The sequence below is a fragment of the Aplidium turbinatum genome, chromosome 13, assembly GCF_918807975.1.
Source record: "Aplidium turbinatum chromosome 13, kaAplTurb1.1, whole genome shotgun sequence".
Lineage (NCBI taxonomy): Eukaryota > Metazoa > Chordata > Ascidiacea > Aplousobranchia > Polyclinidae > Aplidium > Aplidium turbinatum.
In genome coordinates this window covers 10,147,487-10,165,883 of record NC_137484.1, presented here as the reverse complement: position 1 = coordinate 10,165,883, position 18,397 = coordinate 10,147,487, and the positions used below count along the sequence as shown (strand labels likewise).

Sequence of the window (18,397 nt, the reverse complement as noted above, 5' to 3'; positions counted from 1 at the left end):
AAAATTACAAACTGGTTAGCTTTTACAATATATGAGAGATGGTGAGAAGAAGACAACTAAAAAAGAAAAAATGAATCTCTTCTTTGAGATAACCAACGTCACACTTCTGAAACAAGCAACTTCGCTATGTCTGATTTGTTTTTGTTTTGTTACATCATTGATTTTAATCAAATTAGGGTGAATAAATTTCGTACGTAGTTGAACAACTCCATGAAGCAAAAATATGCAAACTTTATGCCATTTTTATTTAGAAGATCTTAATAAATTCACGTCATGAGTTTACCCTACACAGAAACCGATCAGCCAAGCAACAACATGCCCAAGGTGTGTTTTAGCAGGGCTTAATTAATCAATAACGCGACGTTGTTTTACAAACCATTGCAAACCTAAGAAGACATGTTCGCAAAATAAACAGAATCAGAAACTACTATGAAATCATATCAACAATAGTGACCACACAAACACAAAAGATGAAGGATGATGAAGGTGTAATAACATTGAAAAAATTCCTACTTCTGGTAAAAAGCTACACGTGCCATGCCACAAAAAGAAATGAACCTACAGCATTTTTGGAAGCTATTACTCAACAACTGAAAGAAATACTACAAAATTACTCGTTTGTAATTAGCACCAACACCAAACCTCAACATAGCTGAGCCAATTACAGGTGTACAAGCTTTCTGCGGCACGATAAACGGCATTATGAGTAAAGCAGCCAGTGATGGCACCACATTGAAAAACATATAGAGCGGTGCATAGCATTTTCTTCCAAGTATTAAACGTGTTAAGTAGTTGATGACCTTCGTCTTTATTTTGTTTGGTCGCAAACAAGTCGGTTATGAGACAGATAATATCGATAATGTCAATGCTCTGAAATCATAGCGGCGTTTGGGAAGCAACCAATGCAGTCTCAGTCAGTTGGGCAACCGATTCTAAATCGCAGTAAAAAGAAATTAAGGGTGCGCAGGGGAATTGAACTCATTGCCTAACAAGTTTGCAGCTTAGTGGAGTTTGCGCACATTAGGCAACCAAGAAACCACATTTTGGATTCTAATCTTTCCTTCGGATATGAACATCGCCAAACACAACAAAAGATTGTACAGTATTGAATAACACTTCAGGAACCGCAAACGTTAATGCTAATAATAACGTTGAGACTTATTTTTATTAGCCTAGTCTATATAACGGCTAAGGTCTTCCGGTCATAATACGCTTTAAAGTTTTTACAAATATTGTAGCTATTGTAAATAACTACCACCTTAGTCGCGAAATGTTTTAATGTTATTAATCTTATCTTTGTTTCCACTGCTAAGTGCTAGTAGAAAATACAAGCAGAATCATCTTTAAACTTTTGAAGTAACTGGTCCAGGCAAAAAAACCTCAGTCTACCGCCCCACTGAAAGTAGAGGCAAAGGCAACGTGACAGGTCGGTCAAAGGTCGTTGGTTTGGTTTAAGAATGTAAAAGTTAGTTACTTTGTTTGCAGCAATTATTCGACGTCGTAACATTCCTACACACGTACTTTACACATCAAGCTATTTAACGATTTCAACAACAACTTCTTTTAGTTAACAAACTAAAAAATTTTACATCGGTATTGTTAGCTGCCTGTTGGCGTGTTTATTCCTTGTTTACCATTCTCCAAATAATTCGGTAAAATTATTCGGCTAACCTACAAATGACTGAAAAAGCAAGCGACTAGGTTATCGATTTGGTCGTTTCGCGTGCATGAAACATTTAAGAGAAATGATCTCAAACAAAACCCAAGAAAACACACCGATGTGGTGGAATCTTATTGGTTTTTATGGTCAGTGCAACAATAAATAATGTTATATCGACCCAAAAACGACAAATGTAAACCAACTTGTAGCCTACTGGGTTTTTCATAATATTTACGCGTCGGTGTAGTTAGCATTAACGGAAATTTTTAGTTTTTTTTTCTCAAATCGGGCTTCTGTTTGTTGAACTCATCATAACATCTTTAGTTTCCAAAACAACATTAATGTGACAACAAGACTTTAAAACTTGAATTTCGTATTTCAGTTTTTCTAATTCGTTTTGGAATACTGATTCCGTCAAACTTATCTTTTTATATGGTTTTACTTCCAAATAGTTTATAGATGAAAAGAAAAAAACTCGAAAGTAACATACTGTCTCGTTTATAGCATTGTCATTGCAAAACGACATTATGGAATGCGAAACGGAAAATTACAGTAGCCTACTTTGATGCAACAAAGCTTTGTCTAGATATGTCATAGCCGAATCATACTATGATCAACTTTCAATTGACGTCATTGATAGTTTACGTCTACCTCGGCGTAACCCTGGACAGGTCACTCACGTACCGACGACACCTGGAGTCACTGCGCAAAAAACTATCTGCGCGCGTTGCACTTTTGAGGCGGCTGGCGGGTTCCGGCTGGGGAGCTGATGCGAAAACCCTTCGCACAGCTACCTTGGCCCTTGTCCATTCTACCGCTGAGTACTGCGCACCAGTGTGGTGCCGCAGCTCTCACACCCGCCACATTGACACCGCCATCAATGACGCACTACGCACTGTGACTGGATGCCTGCGTCCCACTCCAACGGACTGCCTTCCCATCCTTGCAGGCATCCAACCTGCTGAGCTTCGCCGTAAAGGAGCCATGATTTCCCTTGCTCGTCGCGCACTGGACCCCGACCACCTCCTCCACAGTACATTCCAGCGCCTACCTGGAGGACAGCAGCGACTGAAATCAAGACGCCCATTTGTGCCCGCCGCACGACAGCTTCTGAACAACGTTGAAGATCTTGGAATAAGTGCGGCACACTGGACGAACTACACATGGAACATGGAGTGGCAAAACAACACCTCCCGACTCCGTGATTTCCTACCCGACGTCGATCCCCACCCTCCGGGAATGTCCCTCGCAAGACTTGCGTGGGTCCGGCTTAACCGCCTACGAACCGGCGTCGGTCGCTTTCGTTCAGACATGTGCAAATGGGGCCTGGCTCCCTCACCGGGATGCGAGTGTGGCGCCACAGACCAGACAGTAGATCATGTCGTCCATGACTGCCCAATCCATCAACCACCACATGGAGCGCTTGGACTGAAGGCCCTGGATGACGAAACTGTCGAGTGGCTGATGACATCATGCCCAAACATATAGTCCAGAAGAACAGCTCATACGACGAAGAAGATTGATAGTTGGCTTTTTCCTTATAGGCTTGGAAATGACTAAACCGTCCCTAATTCTGTGAACTGGCTCCTATCTGACCCGCAGAACTTGATGCATGCTTACATAATATTCAACTTTTGCACCTTCGATGTAAATTAAACAGCCAGTCTTGCAAAAATAAAAATACTCTTTCTATTTTTGTTCTTTTTGTGTACGGCAATATTGAATAAGATAGAAATAATTTAATTTGTGGTGAAAAAAACGTTAGTCTGCACGCTTAGCTATGAATATGACTGTAGCTGGTTTCAACAAAATCTTCACTCAGCCCTGCTATTCGTCGACGACACAGCAATGCCTCAAATCCAAGCACATTCTACTAGAAACACTTCAGACATTCATTTTACGTCGACAGACGCTGAATCAATTAAAGAATCACTTCTGCACACTACACTTAACATTGACCGTCCCAAACCAAGCTAGCAAAAATTTACCACTTCCACCGCTTTAATGTTCAGATACGTTGAAACAATGTGAAAAAGGAAGTTTTTCGCATTGGGCCAAAGGTACTTGACTGAACTACCGAAGCAGAAACTTTGAAATTTTTCGCGTGGGACTCACACAGAGATCCCTGAAGTCATTTACGTCACAAAGATGAAGTCACAATAGCTGACGAAGGTCCCCGTCCGCGTGTTCAATAGAAAGCATGCTATCAGTTTCAGAATTCGATATCAAGGCTTCAATCTTAAATAGAGACAATGCCACAACCACTGAGCTGAAAAGCAGTCAATTTTGCGGTTAATTTACGTATGTAAACGTTAAAATCACGAAACAAGGAATGGATTTCGGTGATCAGGTGTTGGGTTGCAAAATTCGAAAAATGACATTTTTGTTCTCGGATGCTAGTTCATACTTTCATGAGAAGCTTTGGCCATTTGATGACAATGAAAAACCAATGAACAAAACGATGTCAAAAGTCCACCAAGATTGACATAGATTGATGTAAGCGACGTTGTCATATGACAGACAGTGTTATCACTTCTATTCTTGTGTAAACTGTTCATGTCAATGACGAAGGTTGTTACAAGAGAACTTAATTAAAATTCAAAGATGCGAAATGAAGTGAACGTTTTTTTAAAGCCTGTTACACCACTCTCGCTTTATGGTCTTCACGTAACAAGCAACCATGAAGTTTACAGGAAAAAATTAGTCATAAACCACAAGTAAAATCTCCGACTGATAAAGTACAATGTTATCTATCAACTGGAAAACCTCAGCAGAACATAACTTAAGCCGATTAAAGCAGCGGCCTAAAAAGACTCAAAAATCGGCTTGTGGACTTTGAGATGCTGAGCTGAATTGACAACAAATAATGGAGGCACGAGCACAAAGAGAACGAAAACCGACTCTGTGAAAAGTTGCCATACCCGGAAGCCTTTTGGCTCATTGACGTAAGAGAATGAATCATAGGATAAAACAAATTTTAAGCCGACCGACCAGTGTCCAGTTCATAAATCCTGTGATCTTCATGTGAATTTGCAACCAAGGACATGGTTGAATTTCTGTAATCAGCTCTGATTTGCCAGCACTTTGATTATTGCTTTGTGGAAATTGCCTGTCTACGGCCATGAAATTATGCAATAAGTTGCTTGATGAATCGGTGGTATGTAGAGCGTTGGTACAAAGTGGTTTGTTTCACAGCTTAATTAGTCAAAAAAATACCCAGAGGTCATCCGTAGCACAAAATGAGCCACTGGCAAATTCCGCGGCAATCTGGTCGTCACAATATCTAAGACTTTACATGAACAAAGACCTAAACAACTTTGTCACTTTTTCGGCAATAGACGTTAAATCGATGAAAAAATTTCCGGGTTAGGTCTCAAAATAGACAATCAACTTGACAAAGAAAAAAACTGCAGATCACTCTCAATCACAGAAAGGTGCCACGGTACCTGGTTTCAATGACGCCAAACAATACGAAGTCAAAAACCGCAGCTTTCATTAGCTGAAAAAATGCCAAGTCGACTTGCACCACCAAAACATAGCACATGTTTGCTATGTAAAAAGTAAAACGTCAAAGACACTTCTCCGAACAGAAAATTGTAAAAATGCGCTTTGGCAGAACATGCCACGATCACGTAACCACTACAAATAAATCAGAACTGTCAGCAAGCCGCCAAACTTCTGTCAGCAAAAGATCCTTTTCGTTGGCTGAGACAATTCAGGTCACCAAATTAGTCGCCATTGTGGAATGCCAAATTTGACTTGGACAACGTCTGCAGACGTTAAATCAATGTAAAAAACGACTAATTTGCTGTCTGGGAAACGAGCGCGTGGGTAAGAGCTTTTTCATAAAAAAATCATTAATTTGAGACCATACACACGAAACAATAAATTCTCACACAAAGTTTACTGCGTCTTAACTCCGATTTATTTGATGTTCTTCACGAGTTTCATGTCCATGAGTTCCATACATCTAAATAGACGTACTGCATGGGTTCTTTCTAATTTGTACAACATCATGCAGCAAGTTTTCATTTTCTCATGGTCGGATTTTGTTGGCATGTCGTACCTGACTAGGAATTTCTACATTTGCCACAAGCTCGAGGAATGTATGATACATTTCTTTATTTCTTATTCACATGAATTAACAGATTTATTAACCTCGTAATGTTGTGGTGGCACGAGAAAGGAAAAAACACTTGAATTTGGCTCGTTGCATAACCAACATATAATTTCAATGTATTTAAATCTTACCAATTTCAAAATTTTATCGCGCGCCATCAAATCATACAAACAGTGTACCTTGACCTGTGGTAATTGCATGCTCTCATCTTTGACATTTAATCAACCTATGACACCCTGTAGAACTGACCACGCATGTCAGATGAAAACATTGTGGTCATACAGAACCTAAGTCAGACACTTGTTCACGGTTTTGCAAGAATGTGAAAATCATCGGTCTGGCTGACGAACCTGGCTTTACTACGTTGATTCATTGTAAAAAGACGTCTGCGTGATGTAGTTGATACGAATTCGGCTGAAATCACCTCTATTTTGCCAACAAGGCAGGAGTGGTAGTGAAAGGTGCTGACGAGTAAAATTGAACTGAAGTGCTGACTTTAAGCTCTCGTTGTCATAGCAATAAGGTGGACATGACGCAAAGAAGCTTTTGAAGCCGTTCTTTAAAGGTCTATAACAAAAAGTCAAAACAAACCACACTACGGCTAATTTAAGTGTAAAATACACAACCACGAAAGCTGAAAGTCTGTTAAATGAACAGAGAGAAGACCATCTTTCAAGACATTGCTCCGAGCAATATCTAAGAAAACTTTTAAAAGTTTCTGCGACTTTACTATCAATTGCTGCAATGTGCTGCACTAAAAGTGGAGTGAACAAATTCCATTTCTGAAAAAACACGTTAACATAGGTTCACAAACAAAATTTCTCAGTTTACTTTAACAAAAGCTCACAAACGTAGCCATTTTTACACCCTTGTAAGGTCGGGCGAGGTGGGGTTGATTTGTGCTGTTAAAGAAAAGTTTGTGTTTATTTGTGTAATTGTAATAATTAATCCGTCCTTGGCTACACAATACACATTTTAGCAGACTCGTGACCCAACTTTGGCTCGCGAATCCACTGATGTTGACAGGGGTTTTAGGAGGTACGTTTGGACCTGGAATACCTCCACTCTTTTGAGACATACTGTCTTCTTTACAGGTGACTTGTTTTTGGGGGTAGGGATTTGTTAATGGTACCAGCTAGGCCTTTGGAACCAGGATCAAATTACCCTACCAAAGACCTTGGTCATGGACCATGGCCCGTTGGGTAAGATCAGCTAGCCTAGGGATAATATCAATTAAAACTTAGAATTGTTTTTAGTCTTATTTTTGATGCGTCGGTTATTTTCGATATACCGAAACTGCATTTCACAAAATCTCTATTTCTTGTCACGTAAAATACAAGTATCGTCGAAAGGCAGCTTCGTAATCTGGGGTCACAATTAGAAATAGGGACAGAAAATGCACCGAAACCAACAAGCTTAAAACCAGTTCAAACTCAACAATTTCTCAGCAGAGTGTTCAAGATGGCGCTTCGTCGTATGTTCAAAAAAGGTCCTTGTTTGACCCTCTTCTTGTCTTGAGAGGGATTTCCAAAATGTTGGGACAATATTTGTCAACTTCAGATGCAGTTGAAAAACGCTTAGCAAGTTAAAATAGAACCACAAAAACGTCTAAGATCATAGCTGCCTCTTGACTCAATGCCGCTGACGGATAAACTGAAACAAGCGCAGCTTGTTTTTTTTCTGCAAGCTGCAACTGGATGCATGCAAAATTTGTTTCCTTGTTACTCTAAACAAAACCTAAGCAAACAACAACAACAGCGTAAAGTTACTCTGCCAAAAAACAGTTCTTTTCATTGAATCAATGCCAGAAGAACTAATCTACTAGCCACGTCTTCATCACGCATTTTGTAGGAAAACTTTACAAGAGATGTCAGAACTTTCCCAAAGGTATGAAAAGCTGTGCTACTTTGTCGTCGTTGATTTTTGGTATTTCAAGATACGTTAAAATTGTACCAGTGAAATACGCTAAATATTGATTAAGTTTTTCCGCTATGCAGTGGCCGTATCATCACGTGCACGTGTCTAATTCAATTTATCGAAGAAAAAAAGTTACATAACAAATGAAATTATGAACGATTAATAAACAATGTTACAAGATTATTAATGGAAACTTTCCAAGTTTACAAAGCAACAAGTTAATGGCACAGTGGCCCAGCTAATAAGATGTGTCCATTTTGTAATTGTTTGACGTCTGCAAAACACAAATGTTACTGTCTCACCGCAATTTGGCAGACGGGGTCTAGGAGTTCCTGTGCGTCGATTTTACGTGGTATAGAGATGCAAGGACATTTTACTTTTATAATAATGCTTTTAACCTGAATGGATCCCGTTTGTTTGCACCTTACATTTCATTTCAACTCAAAAAAGCGTATCAAATGCGTAAAAATCAGCTTACAATAAATGGTTGTCTTACAAAAACTAACAACACACATGCTGTATTTTTAACGCGTTTTACGTATCTGACAAATTAATTGACATGAAAAGCGATTTCCATCAGTTGGACTTACACATAAAAACATAACTTTCTAATTTGCTTACCTTTAAATTCTGCACAATTAAACCATAGTAAGTTTTCATAACGTTCTTAGTATAACTTTTCTTTGAGATTCAGATAGCAATAAAAAAGAAATTAAAAACTATTTTTAAAGTAGGTTTTCATCTGCTGGTCAGCTTGCAAAATAGATCACAGAACATAAGGCGCAGCATCTGTCTTTGGGGCGCACGCTTTCTAAAAAGTCAACAAACTTCAGAAAAACATTAACAGGAACTTCAATGCCGCTGGAAAAAAATTGCATTGAGTTTGGAGTTTCAATTGTTTTTTTTTGCTTGAAATCCGACAACAGTGAACAGTTGGTCTTTTTGATATTGATTCAAAATCTGAAAACGTCTAGAAAAAAGAACCATTTTTTTTCCAAGCTGGGCACTTGGGCAGACAGGATCAGCAATGCGCGCTGGTTGCGAAACTGACTCACTTTTAAAATTTACGTCAAAATTTATGAAATTGCAGCAATAACAGCTGACTGCAGAGCAGAGTGGCTCTGCACAAATCGAATCTGCAATCATTGATTGATTGTTAAAATTGACTGATTTTATCAACCGGACAAGTAAACTTTATCAAATGATGAGTGTTTACTGAAAATATCAAATCAAGTCAATGATAGGTGTCTCAATAAACTACAACACCAGTGATGTAAAGGTTTCTGTTCAAGTACAGCAAGTTGACGTCATTCTATCAAAGTATGTTTTTTGGGTAGGGCCAGTCAGGATTGGCTTGTAGGCATGGACGTTGTACCTGAACTAATATTTTCATTTGTGGATTTCAAACAGTAAGCAGAACTCTCGATATTGAACATCTGGAAGATTTCGAAAAATTTCATTTAAAAAAATTACTTCCCAATGGTAAGATCTAATCTTATATCCGGCGACATCGAAACAGCGTAAAAAGGAAAAAAAAACAAGCAAATCAATCTAAAAGATTTTCACTCAAATATGTAGATTACTGTTTACTGAAAATCAGGCCATGGGAAGTGTTTCATATACAAGGAGGGAAAAGTAACCTTTCATTGACGGCAGTCGTCCGTGTTTGGACCAAGCTCATTAAATTCAAAGAATTTTGTTTATTTGGTTTGTGATATGAGTTGATGCCAGGCACATATATACAGCATCAGTCACTTTTTTTATTGCCACGGTTTTCTGTGATCAAGTTAACTTTTGTGATCGCATGAGATTATTTTTATCTCAATACGAGTAGGGTTTGTTTGTGAAACAAACACTCCAATCTAAAATAAGTAACCCTAATGGTGGCTGCAGAGCCCCGGTAAAACCGATAAAAAAATCACTTGTTCAAGATCGAGTAGCTTTTTGATTGTCATAAAGCGCCAGTTCAAGCTTTCATTGCCAAAACAAATTTACACGGACCCAAATTGAAGATCAGGTTCTCGTGAACGTAAGAGGTTTCAGTCAAGATAATGATTGAATAAGCGCTAAATAAAGAAACACAACTAAACATTTAGGGCTTTTCAAGCCATTGCTTTGTGAGCTTGAAATGACAACTGCTGCAGTTTCCTTCCCCCATCTACATGCTGTAACCTCAAGCCAAAGCACGTAAGCACTATCTTCAGCTTCGCTAAGCACTTGTGTTTTTAGTTTTCGCTGCACGATGGCTGGTGCACCATAAAATCAGGACTTAGCTGACGTTTATTGAGTCTGTTGTGAAGTAAGTCCTAGGGCACACGTTTTGGAGCTTCTGCAAGCGATTTTTAGAGTTATATTGCACGCAAACGCGGAATTGAACATTCGGCAATGATGGGGCGACTTCCTGGTCAGAGACACCGGAGGCGTTCACGTTTGAAAATTTTTAAAAATCTTTAAAGCGGCTAGCCTATGTTGATTCTAAACATCAAAAATTTATGAATTCTAAACTTTTTAACCTGGCACGATGTGTACGAATCGTGGTACGCATGCATAGAATTAGATGATATTGATAAGTCTGTGAATAAAACTTTTGTTAATCGAAATCGATACTCTGTGTCGAAACATAGTCCGGGTGATGTAATGCATAATGATTCCTTTTTTGATTACTAATATGTCGCAATCTCGAACATCTTGCTGTGGAAGCCCTTACGGTGCCACTCCAATAATCTCCAATGACGCACATCGCTAATACGTCCGCTGTGTGCTCGTCAGCCTCTTGTGAAGCATTAAAGTGATAGAGTGACAAAGGCCAATGACACAGTCTGTAGATTTCATGCATTATGTAAATAATTCAAACGATGTATGACGCTAGAGACCAGCAAACGACCGAAAAGGGTTATTTACTCGTTACAGAAAAGCATTGAAGTCTCGTGGCGTAATAGCCATAACCGGGTCATAATGGATATCGCTTATGAATGTAATGGCGCGGTTGTGCATCTTTTCGAAGTTGTTGATAATTAGTCAGAAAGTAAATAATTTTTGTAAGCTACAGCAAAGAAAGCACCCCTATTCTTTTGTAGAATGATCCTCGCGTCCTTGGATGACCTGTTGTCTGCATGGACCTTAACATGCGTCACAGACAAGAAACAGGTGCCACTGAAAACAATTGATCAAAATTGCGGCAATATTTTAACGAATTCTTATCTGCAACACTTTCAAATTCAAAATCTGCAATTGCTTCTTCCTACGTAGCTTGACTAACACATATGTTCAAAAAGTATTCAAAAACACAACCTTGGTCGATAATAGTGCTGACTCAGCTAACCAAATTTGTCTATCATACATTGATTCAACATATGTAAACCTTTATTCAAGGTATAAAAACCAAATTTTGGCTAGCTGGAAAGCAAAAAAGGGGAATCACCGTAGGCGACGCTGTTTTGGGAAAAAAAAACTGAGTTTGTCACGCAAAGACGTGAATTAATTGTTCAATAAAACGTCATTGGCGGTGTGACTCAGCGAAGAAAAATTCTAATCGAATTCTGGGACAAATAATTGGAATGATTCGAACCAATGGGATGTTTTTCCAAAATGACGGGAAAGTGAGGGTTTTGTAAACTTGTTGTTTTCTCGAACTGATGATATGACGTCACCATGAAAAAGCCATGCCGATGCAGGAAGTGGATTAAAAATTTACGAAGAGCTGACCTCGAAGAAAGCATTAGCACACCTCAGAAAGCGAAATCCGATTTTAAATTGAATTAACGTCTGCAGACGTTGAATCAATGAAAAAAGTAACGGGTTTTGCAAGCTGTGCTGTAAAATCGGTCATACTTTCATCATAGTTCATTTATATCTATTTTTAAAAACAAGTTTGTAAAAGATTATTTTTATGGCACAAAGGTTTCTAGCCGTGCAGAAGAAGACATTTGTTTTAGTTTTGAGAATTGTGGTTACGACAAAGTATCCGAAAATATAAAATAGATTTGCAATCTAACCGCTTTCTGAAGTACTGTACAACAGTTTGACGTTATACAAAACTACCCCCTTGTGTCTGGGTGAAACGGGTTCGGCTCGTGGGAAAAATGGCATAAGTTACATATTGTGCCTAATTTGAATATAAAGTTCAAGACCTATATATATATCGCATGTTTTTATAAAACTATTACTAAACACACTATGAGCTTGATAATATTCATACTCAGCCGTTTCATGCAAGTCACAGTCACAGATAAGAAACCCACTTTTCTTACGAGTTGTGTGACTGATAGGCCCAAATTAATGGGCAAAACACGTGTCTATCGCTGTCATTTTTTGCTACACTCGACTGCCGAGAAACATGTGTGCTGCCATGTGCTGCTATGTTGGCCTACCTGTGTACGTCGATAATTTAAAACAAAACGTCAGCGGGGGTAATTTTCAGCTGAATAACTGAAATTGAGAAGCCAGCATCTTCAGCAAAATAATTTGCACCAAACAACAAACAATCATGCAATAAACGTTGAATCGATATACAAAAGTTGATTTGCTAGTTGGACATGAAATGACACTATCGCAAGTGGAATCACAGTTTTTTCGCAAGGAAGTACATTGTCTACGTTGAAACCACAAAAAAAACTATTATAAAGAATCCCAGACACAGTTAAACGCTACGAAAATGACTATTTCTGATTGATAACACGAGAACTAACGTCATTTCCTCCAAATTGATCAAACGCGGTGGCTTGCAGCAAAATGACAGCCGTAACAAGACGGAGAAAAGACAATACAACCCACGTTTCCGTCAACAACAAAAAAAATTAGCAACAATTTTTTTCACTTGTGTATCCAAGCCCCCTCTTCTATGCCACGTTTTATGAGACCAGTTTCCTAATTCGACTCTCTCGCCTTGGTTACAGTGCGATTGGATTAAACGGAGTCAACTGTGTCTTTCCTGCGTTGGGCGACTGTTGTTGACGAACAATACAACAAATGAGAAAAAAGAAAATGTATCACCAGACCAAGTATATACATTTATATGGCAGCAGTGTAGCACTGACTCGACACTTGTTGAAAGGTTTAGATTTTATAAACCAGAATTTAACTTCGAATCAATTTAAAATAAAAAATAAAATAAAAAAGACACTTGAACCTCAGTCTACTAAATCGTGCGAATGAAGGCAGGCAAGTGGAATCGTTCTTGAACTTCTATCCCATCCAGTTGTTACCAAACGGTTAGAATTCCATTTCTTTTAATTTTTTATGTTACAAGAGAAAGGCACTTTCCGAATTTTTCTGCACTCCATGAATTAATTCAGTCACAAGCTGAGAATGGATTGTACAGTAGGCTACCCAGCCTGGGGAGGCATTTTAGTTCAAACTATTTCTCAAAACTACTAGAAAAGAGGAAAAACAAGACAGCGAGCTAAAGCAAGAAAGAATGCATACGAAATATTCGAACACATTAAAATTCCTTTGTAGTTTAAAAACAGCCTTGCATCCGTTAATCATCAATGACGTAAATCAAACTACTTACAATTTTATTCTAGCGCTATAAAACAAAACTGTCTATTTCCAGCCTCAACATACTTCACAAGTTTGAACCGCAGATGCAAAGACAGAGCGTTCAACATGCGTACTGCCCCAAGTGGTTAAAATAATTGATGGCTGTGACCACTGTCGGAGCTAGCACGCTGACACAACAAAAGCAACCATTGCGTTAAAAGGGCAATCTACATGGCAGTCAGCACAAGGCTGAGTCCTCACTTGCAGTGAGCAATTGAGTTGCGCTAACCATAACGGTGTAGCCTCCAATAAGACTTCCGATCAACAATGATTTCTTAGCAGCCGATAGTGGCAAAAATTATGACAGCGATGTCAATTCTTGCCACAATCGGCTGTTGAGTAACAAAAAGCAATCACATGTAAAAAGCAATCACAAAAATGTGAAATAGTTTCATGAACTTTGAAGACACGCGCTTCAAATCAAAAAATTGAAACAAAATTCAGAAAAACTTTGATGTAATGTGGGAGCTGGGTTTCCCAATGCAGGTTTTCTATTCTTACAAATTACAATTATCATTTTAATTGAGCTTCAGTATTAAGTTGAATAAAATCTAATTTTTGTTTAGGTTCCAAAATTTATAAAGCACAACTGGAATGGCAAACAAAAGATTTCCATGACATCAAAAGAGTGTGTTTGAAGTACAATTGCGAGCAATTAAAAGTGATTCCAATGTTCGATCAGAACAAAATATATACAGTAATCCACCTTACATAAAATACCTTGGTCAATGGACTCACCTAAGAATGTGCTGGATATAAATTCCGACACTTGGTTGCCAGATTTGCTCATTCCGGACAATTGGTTGAGTTCTTTGTTTAGAATTCGTTTGAACTGAAACATAGAGAATAATAATTGTTTTGAGATTTTAGTAAGCATAATAGTATTTACCTATGCTATATTGAAAATTTCTGGTTAGACGGTCACATCTTTGAGAAGCGTGCCCGTGGAAGACAGGGAACAACACTTTTATTACATTTTCAACAAAATAAATCAATTAGCCGACCCAAAACACTGTGGGACACTGCAAGACACCGGCAATGCTGACAAGATTGACGAGCTCAGCATCTACGTTATGAAAGGCCAAACAAACCATGACACATAGGACTATAGTATCGATGGCAACCACCCTGTTACCAGATGAGTCTAGTAAACAATTCCATGAAGCCTAGGGAGACTAACTTTCGGGCTCGCATACAACCACCCAGGCGAAGACAGTTAACTTTCTAGATTGATTAAATGACTCTCTTCCAAAGTTACGTTGATGCCCCACGGTTGAAGCAAAACTAATTTCTTACACCATGAACGTCCATGAAAAGCAGTGAGAGTTCAAGCAATTATTGCAAAGACAAAACATTTTTCACACATATTTCGGCCAAGTAAAACAAATAGGAACCAAGCTGCCTCCATCTTCAACCCACACATTAGTTTCAGGTGACAATTTTCAACTAGCATCAGTAGGTGGTTGTCCCACGAAAATAAATTGTTAAACAGGAACACCAATGACAGGTAATAATTTAGCATATCTCGGTGATCAACATTTTTACGTTGATTCAACGTTTTCTGATGTCTGATTTTTGAGACAATACAACCCACAAATCGCAGTAAAAACTTTTCAGTGCCTGCGTAATTTCATTTTCAAATGTCGTTTGTAACTGTCTTTATGCTTGACTTGCCCGCAATGCGGTAATGTTATGCAGGCAACTTGAGGTAGGCCACGAAGATAACTTGAAGGTAGTTCTATCTTATCAGTGGAACCACTTAATCCTCATCACAATGCAATTAAATTCTGTCCTTCTTACTTTGTGGTATAAAGTTTAAACACAATCTGGCCAACTATGTCCCGCAAAAGCTCAAACATAAAATATACACTTGTCTGCAACATAAATGCCCAACCAACGTTTGCATTATTTCTGTGCGTAGACGTTAAAAACGATCTAAAACTAGCAACATTTACTGGCTGGAAATAAAACCAGAAAAGGCAACCTACTTTTTGCACAGAATGTGTAACTAGGTGATGAGATTTACAGACAGCAAAATCCGTCATTTTTACATTGCTTCAACGTCTGCAGATGTTGAATCAATGTAAAAAAACGACTGACTAGTGACTGACTGTCTGGGAGAATGTCCACGTTTGATGATGAAGATTTTACATCAAATGGACAAGGCAAGGAAGCTGGAAGCCGAACGAGTGTTCGCATTGAGTGTTTAGCCAGACACAGGCTCACAGCTGCTTGCTTTTAGTGAGCGTCGAACCCACATAATTTCGAAAGCTAGCCAACCACCTTTACCTCTCGCTGGATAGCCGATATTTAATCATTGAAAAGTCGGTGGCAGACTGCTTTAAAGTCTTAGTCATGACAGTAATTATAAAAAAAATGTCAATGTGTGATATTACAGCCAGGCTTGAAGTCACTTACGTGGTGTTGTAAAAATCGCACTAGAGAGTAAAGTTTTTAAATTATCTCAGATTAAAGTGGCAGAGGAAAACGTAGATATTCAAGCCTTCACATGCACTTATACATTTTACACAAAAGTAGAAGTATATTGCCAAACAAGCGTAATAAACTAATGCTAAAGCAACATTAAGCTGCTGACCTTGTTGGAAGCCATGTCGCTGACTGATCCTTGTGTTTGAACGGCATCCAACTGAGCTAGACACCAGTCAAGTTCTTCTAATGTATTGCTTGCTCTTATGTTGAACTCCTCCGAGCCATGAACGAGGTTGCTGTTAGGAGGCAGATACGAACTAGAATTCATGGCGGGGCTGGGGGCTGTTCTGCCGGAAACAGCAGGTGACCGCCTACAATAGTAACACACATAAGGTTACATGGAGTTTCATCATTGTGAACATTCAGTTTTAGAAAATACTGCATGGCTATACAATTGAAGTTTAATCCACAATTTAATTTTGAAAAGTGATGAATTAGGACCGACAAACCAAGGGTGAACTAGCTAGCCTTCAAAATTGGGAATTTTGCTGGCAAAGGAGGTTACCGTCTTCTGGTGAAAAAAAACATTAAAGCTAGGTCCAAAGTTTTTATGTGAAAATACAAAATTTGCGTCATAATACGAATTAAGGTTTTCATGTTCAAGGTAATACATTGTTCCCCTCTGACAAAAAACAAATACAACACAAGACGTATTTGAGCGTTATGTTTTGTTCAGGAGCACTAGAGAAAAAAGGCAATTTTTTGTGACATTTTCTGAACATGAATTTAGTTTTTTATATTTTGGGCTCTTTATTTTGGGATGAAATTGACCACGCGTTTCAAATATTTTGCTTTTCAATATGGTTCGTGTTTTGCGTTTGATTGGTTAAAATCACTGACCGACTAGATAAAGTTAAATTTACACAACCGTTAGAAAAAACGATCCTCAACGTCACAATTTAGAAACCTGTGGTGGATCAGTGTTCTGGTTATCTGTACTTGCTGGAGATTGCCGAGAATAAATTTTTTTAAGCCATTCAAGGCATGACTCTGCTCATGCGTGAACTAACGTCATAGTTTCGAAACCAGCCAAATCGGGTCATGTCAACTGTCAACTTGACCGGAAAGTTTTTTTTTTCACGAATAAACGTCAAATATGGGAATAAACTATACTTGTCAAGAAGAGATATTGCAAAACTTTATAAGTGGAAAATACCGAAATAAAGTGCTTTTCGACAGTCAATTGTAGCAAGAATTGATAGCGATGGACACGTGTTTCGCCCATAAAGCTGGGCTCATCAGTAGGCTATTAGGCTACACTACTTACGCAATTCATATGCCACAGAGTTCTCGATCGCTGCTTTTGCCAGTCAAGTAAACTCTAAAAAAAGGTAGGCTGCATGGATAAGTGGGATGGCGTTTGCTTTGATAAAAATTTATGCAATTGAAAATAATTTTGGCCATGATAACTAATTTTGCATCATTATTAGAAACACTAACGATTAACCGTTGAGTAATTCACTTCACTGCGATCACTCAAATAAATACAAAATTCTCCCCAGTGGTGAATACCCCACCATCATCCTACCGTTGTTGAGAGTCTCTGGAGTAGTTTCTGGCCAGTAAAATGTTAAACGCCACTAAAAAATGTGCGACACCTGATATATGTTGCAGAAACGTAATGCAAAATTAACACAAAACAAATGTTAAAAAAAAAAAAAAAACTTCTATAAAACCGCCATATCAGCTTCGCACAACAAGAAAGCAATGTAAATAAGATCAAATATGATGTTGCGAGTAGTTTCTCTTTCGACATAATGAACAACAAAGTTCTTATCTACTGTTTCTGACTGCTGGGCAAAACTGATTGTGTTCTGCTAGACTAGAGCTAGACTGAAATGCTTATCGACAAAGACGCAACAGCCGCAACGGCCCGTTATGAAACTAAACTGATTTTTTTCACCATATTCATTATGAGTACAAAAAAGAAAAGCATAGGCCCACCACTAAATGTTTAGGCCATGTCCATAGCCAGAAGGTCATGGCCATGTCCAACCAGTGAAAATCTCACGATTAAAGTAAAAACACAAAACCACAAAATATGCGACCATACGAGATCCCAGCTGGAAAAACAATTATTTTTTGCATTGATCGGAGAACGGCGGACATCGCGGTGCTAAAAAGGCTGGTCTTGCAGCTCATATTTTATCTTTTACATCATTTTCACGCCAGAGAGGGTTTGTTTATGTTTAATTCCACTGAAATTGAAGCACAGCAAAGCCAGCATAACAAAACGACCACTCAGCCTATTTGTGACAATAACAATAAATCTCACATCAAAAATTAAGCAGGAGAATCTCAAAGCTAAACAAACTGCATAGTCAGAGATGATTACTCAACCGTTACGTGACGTCACCATGAATTGATATCGAAACGTCCGAGGAAAGGAATGTAAGCGTGGAAGAGTGAAGACGACCAATTGCATAAATACTCAAGCTTGTGTGGCCATTTTTACTTTGATTTGACTCAAAGATGATAGCTAAAACCTATTTAATTATCGAGATGTTTTTCACTTGACAAAATTTGTATAATGTGACATTTTATCGTCATTCAAAAGGCATTGAAGGGAGAAATATGCAAAGAAAACACTAAAAAGAGGGAAAATTTTCTCGATAACCTACAAGTAAAAACAGGACTCTTGTGTACTTATAGCTTGTGTTAAAATGCAA

At 38.4% G+C, this 18,397-nt stretch overlaps 1 protein-coding gene across 1 annotated transcript in view; it reads right to left on the bottom strand.

Annotated features, from left to right (window-relative positions):
- LOC145781628 (3',5'-cyclic-AMP phosphodiesterase 4C-like) overlaps window positions 1-18,397 on the bottom strand; it is a 102,597-nt gene that overhangs the window by 8,336 nt on the left and 75,864 nt on the right. The window contains exons 7-8 of the mRNA XM_082593304.1: window positions 15,835-16,039; window positions 13,977-14,070 (exon numbers count right to left, since the gene is read on the bottom strand). Coding sequence (XP_082449430.1) covers window positions 13,977-14,070; window positions 15,835-16,039 — 299 coding nt within the window. The remainder of the gene's footprint in view (window positions 1-13,976; window positions 14,071-15,834; window positions 16,040-18,397) is intronic.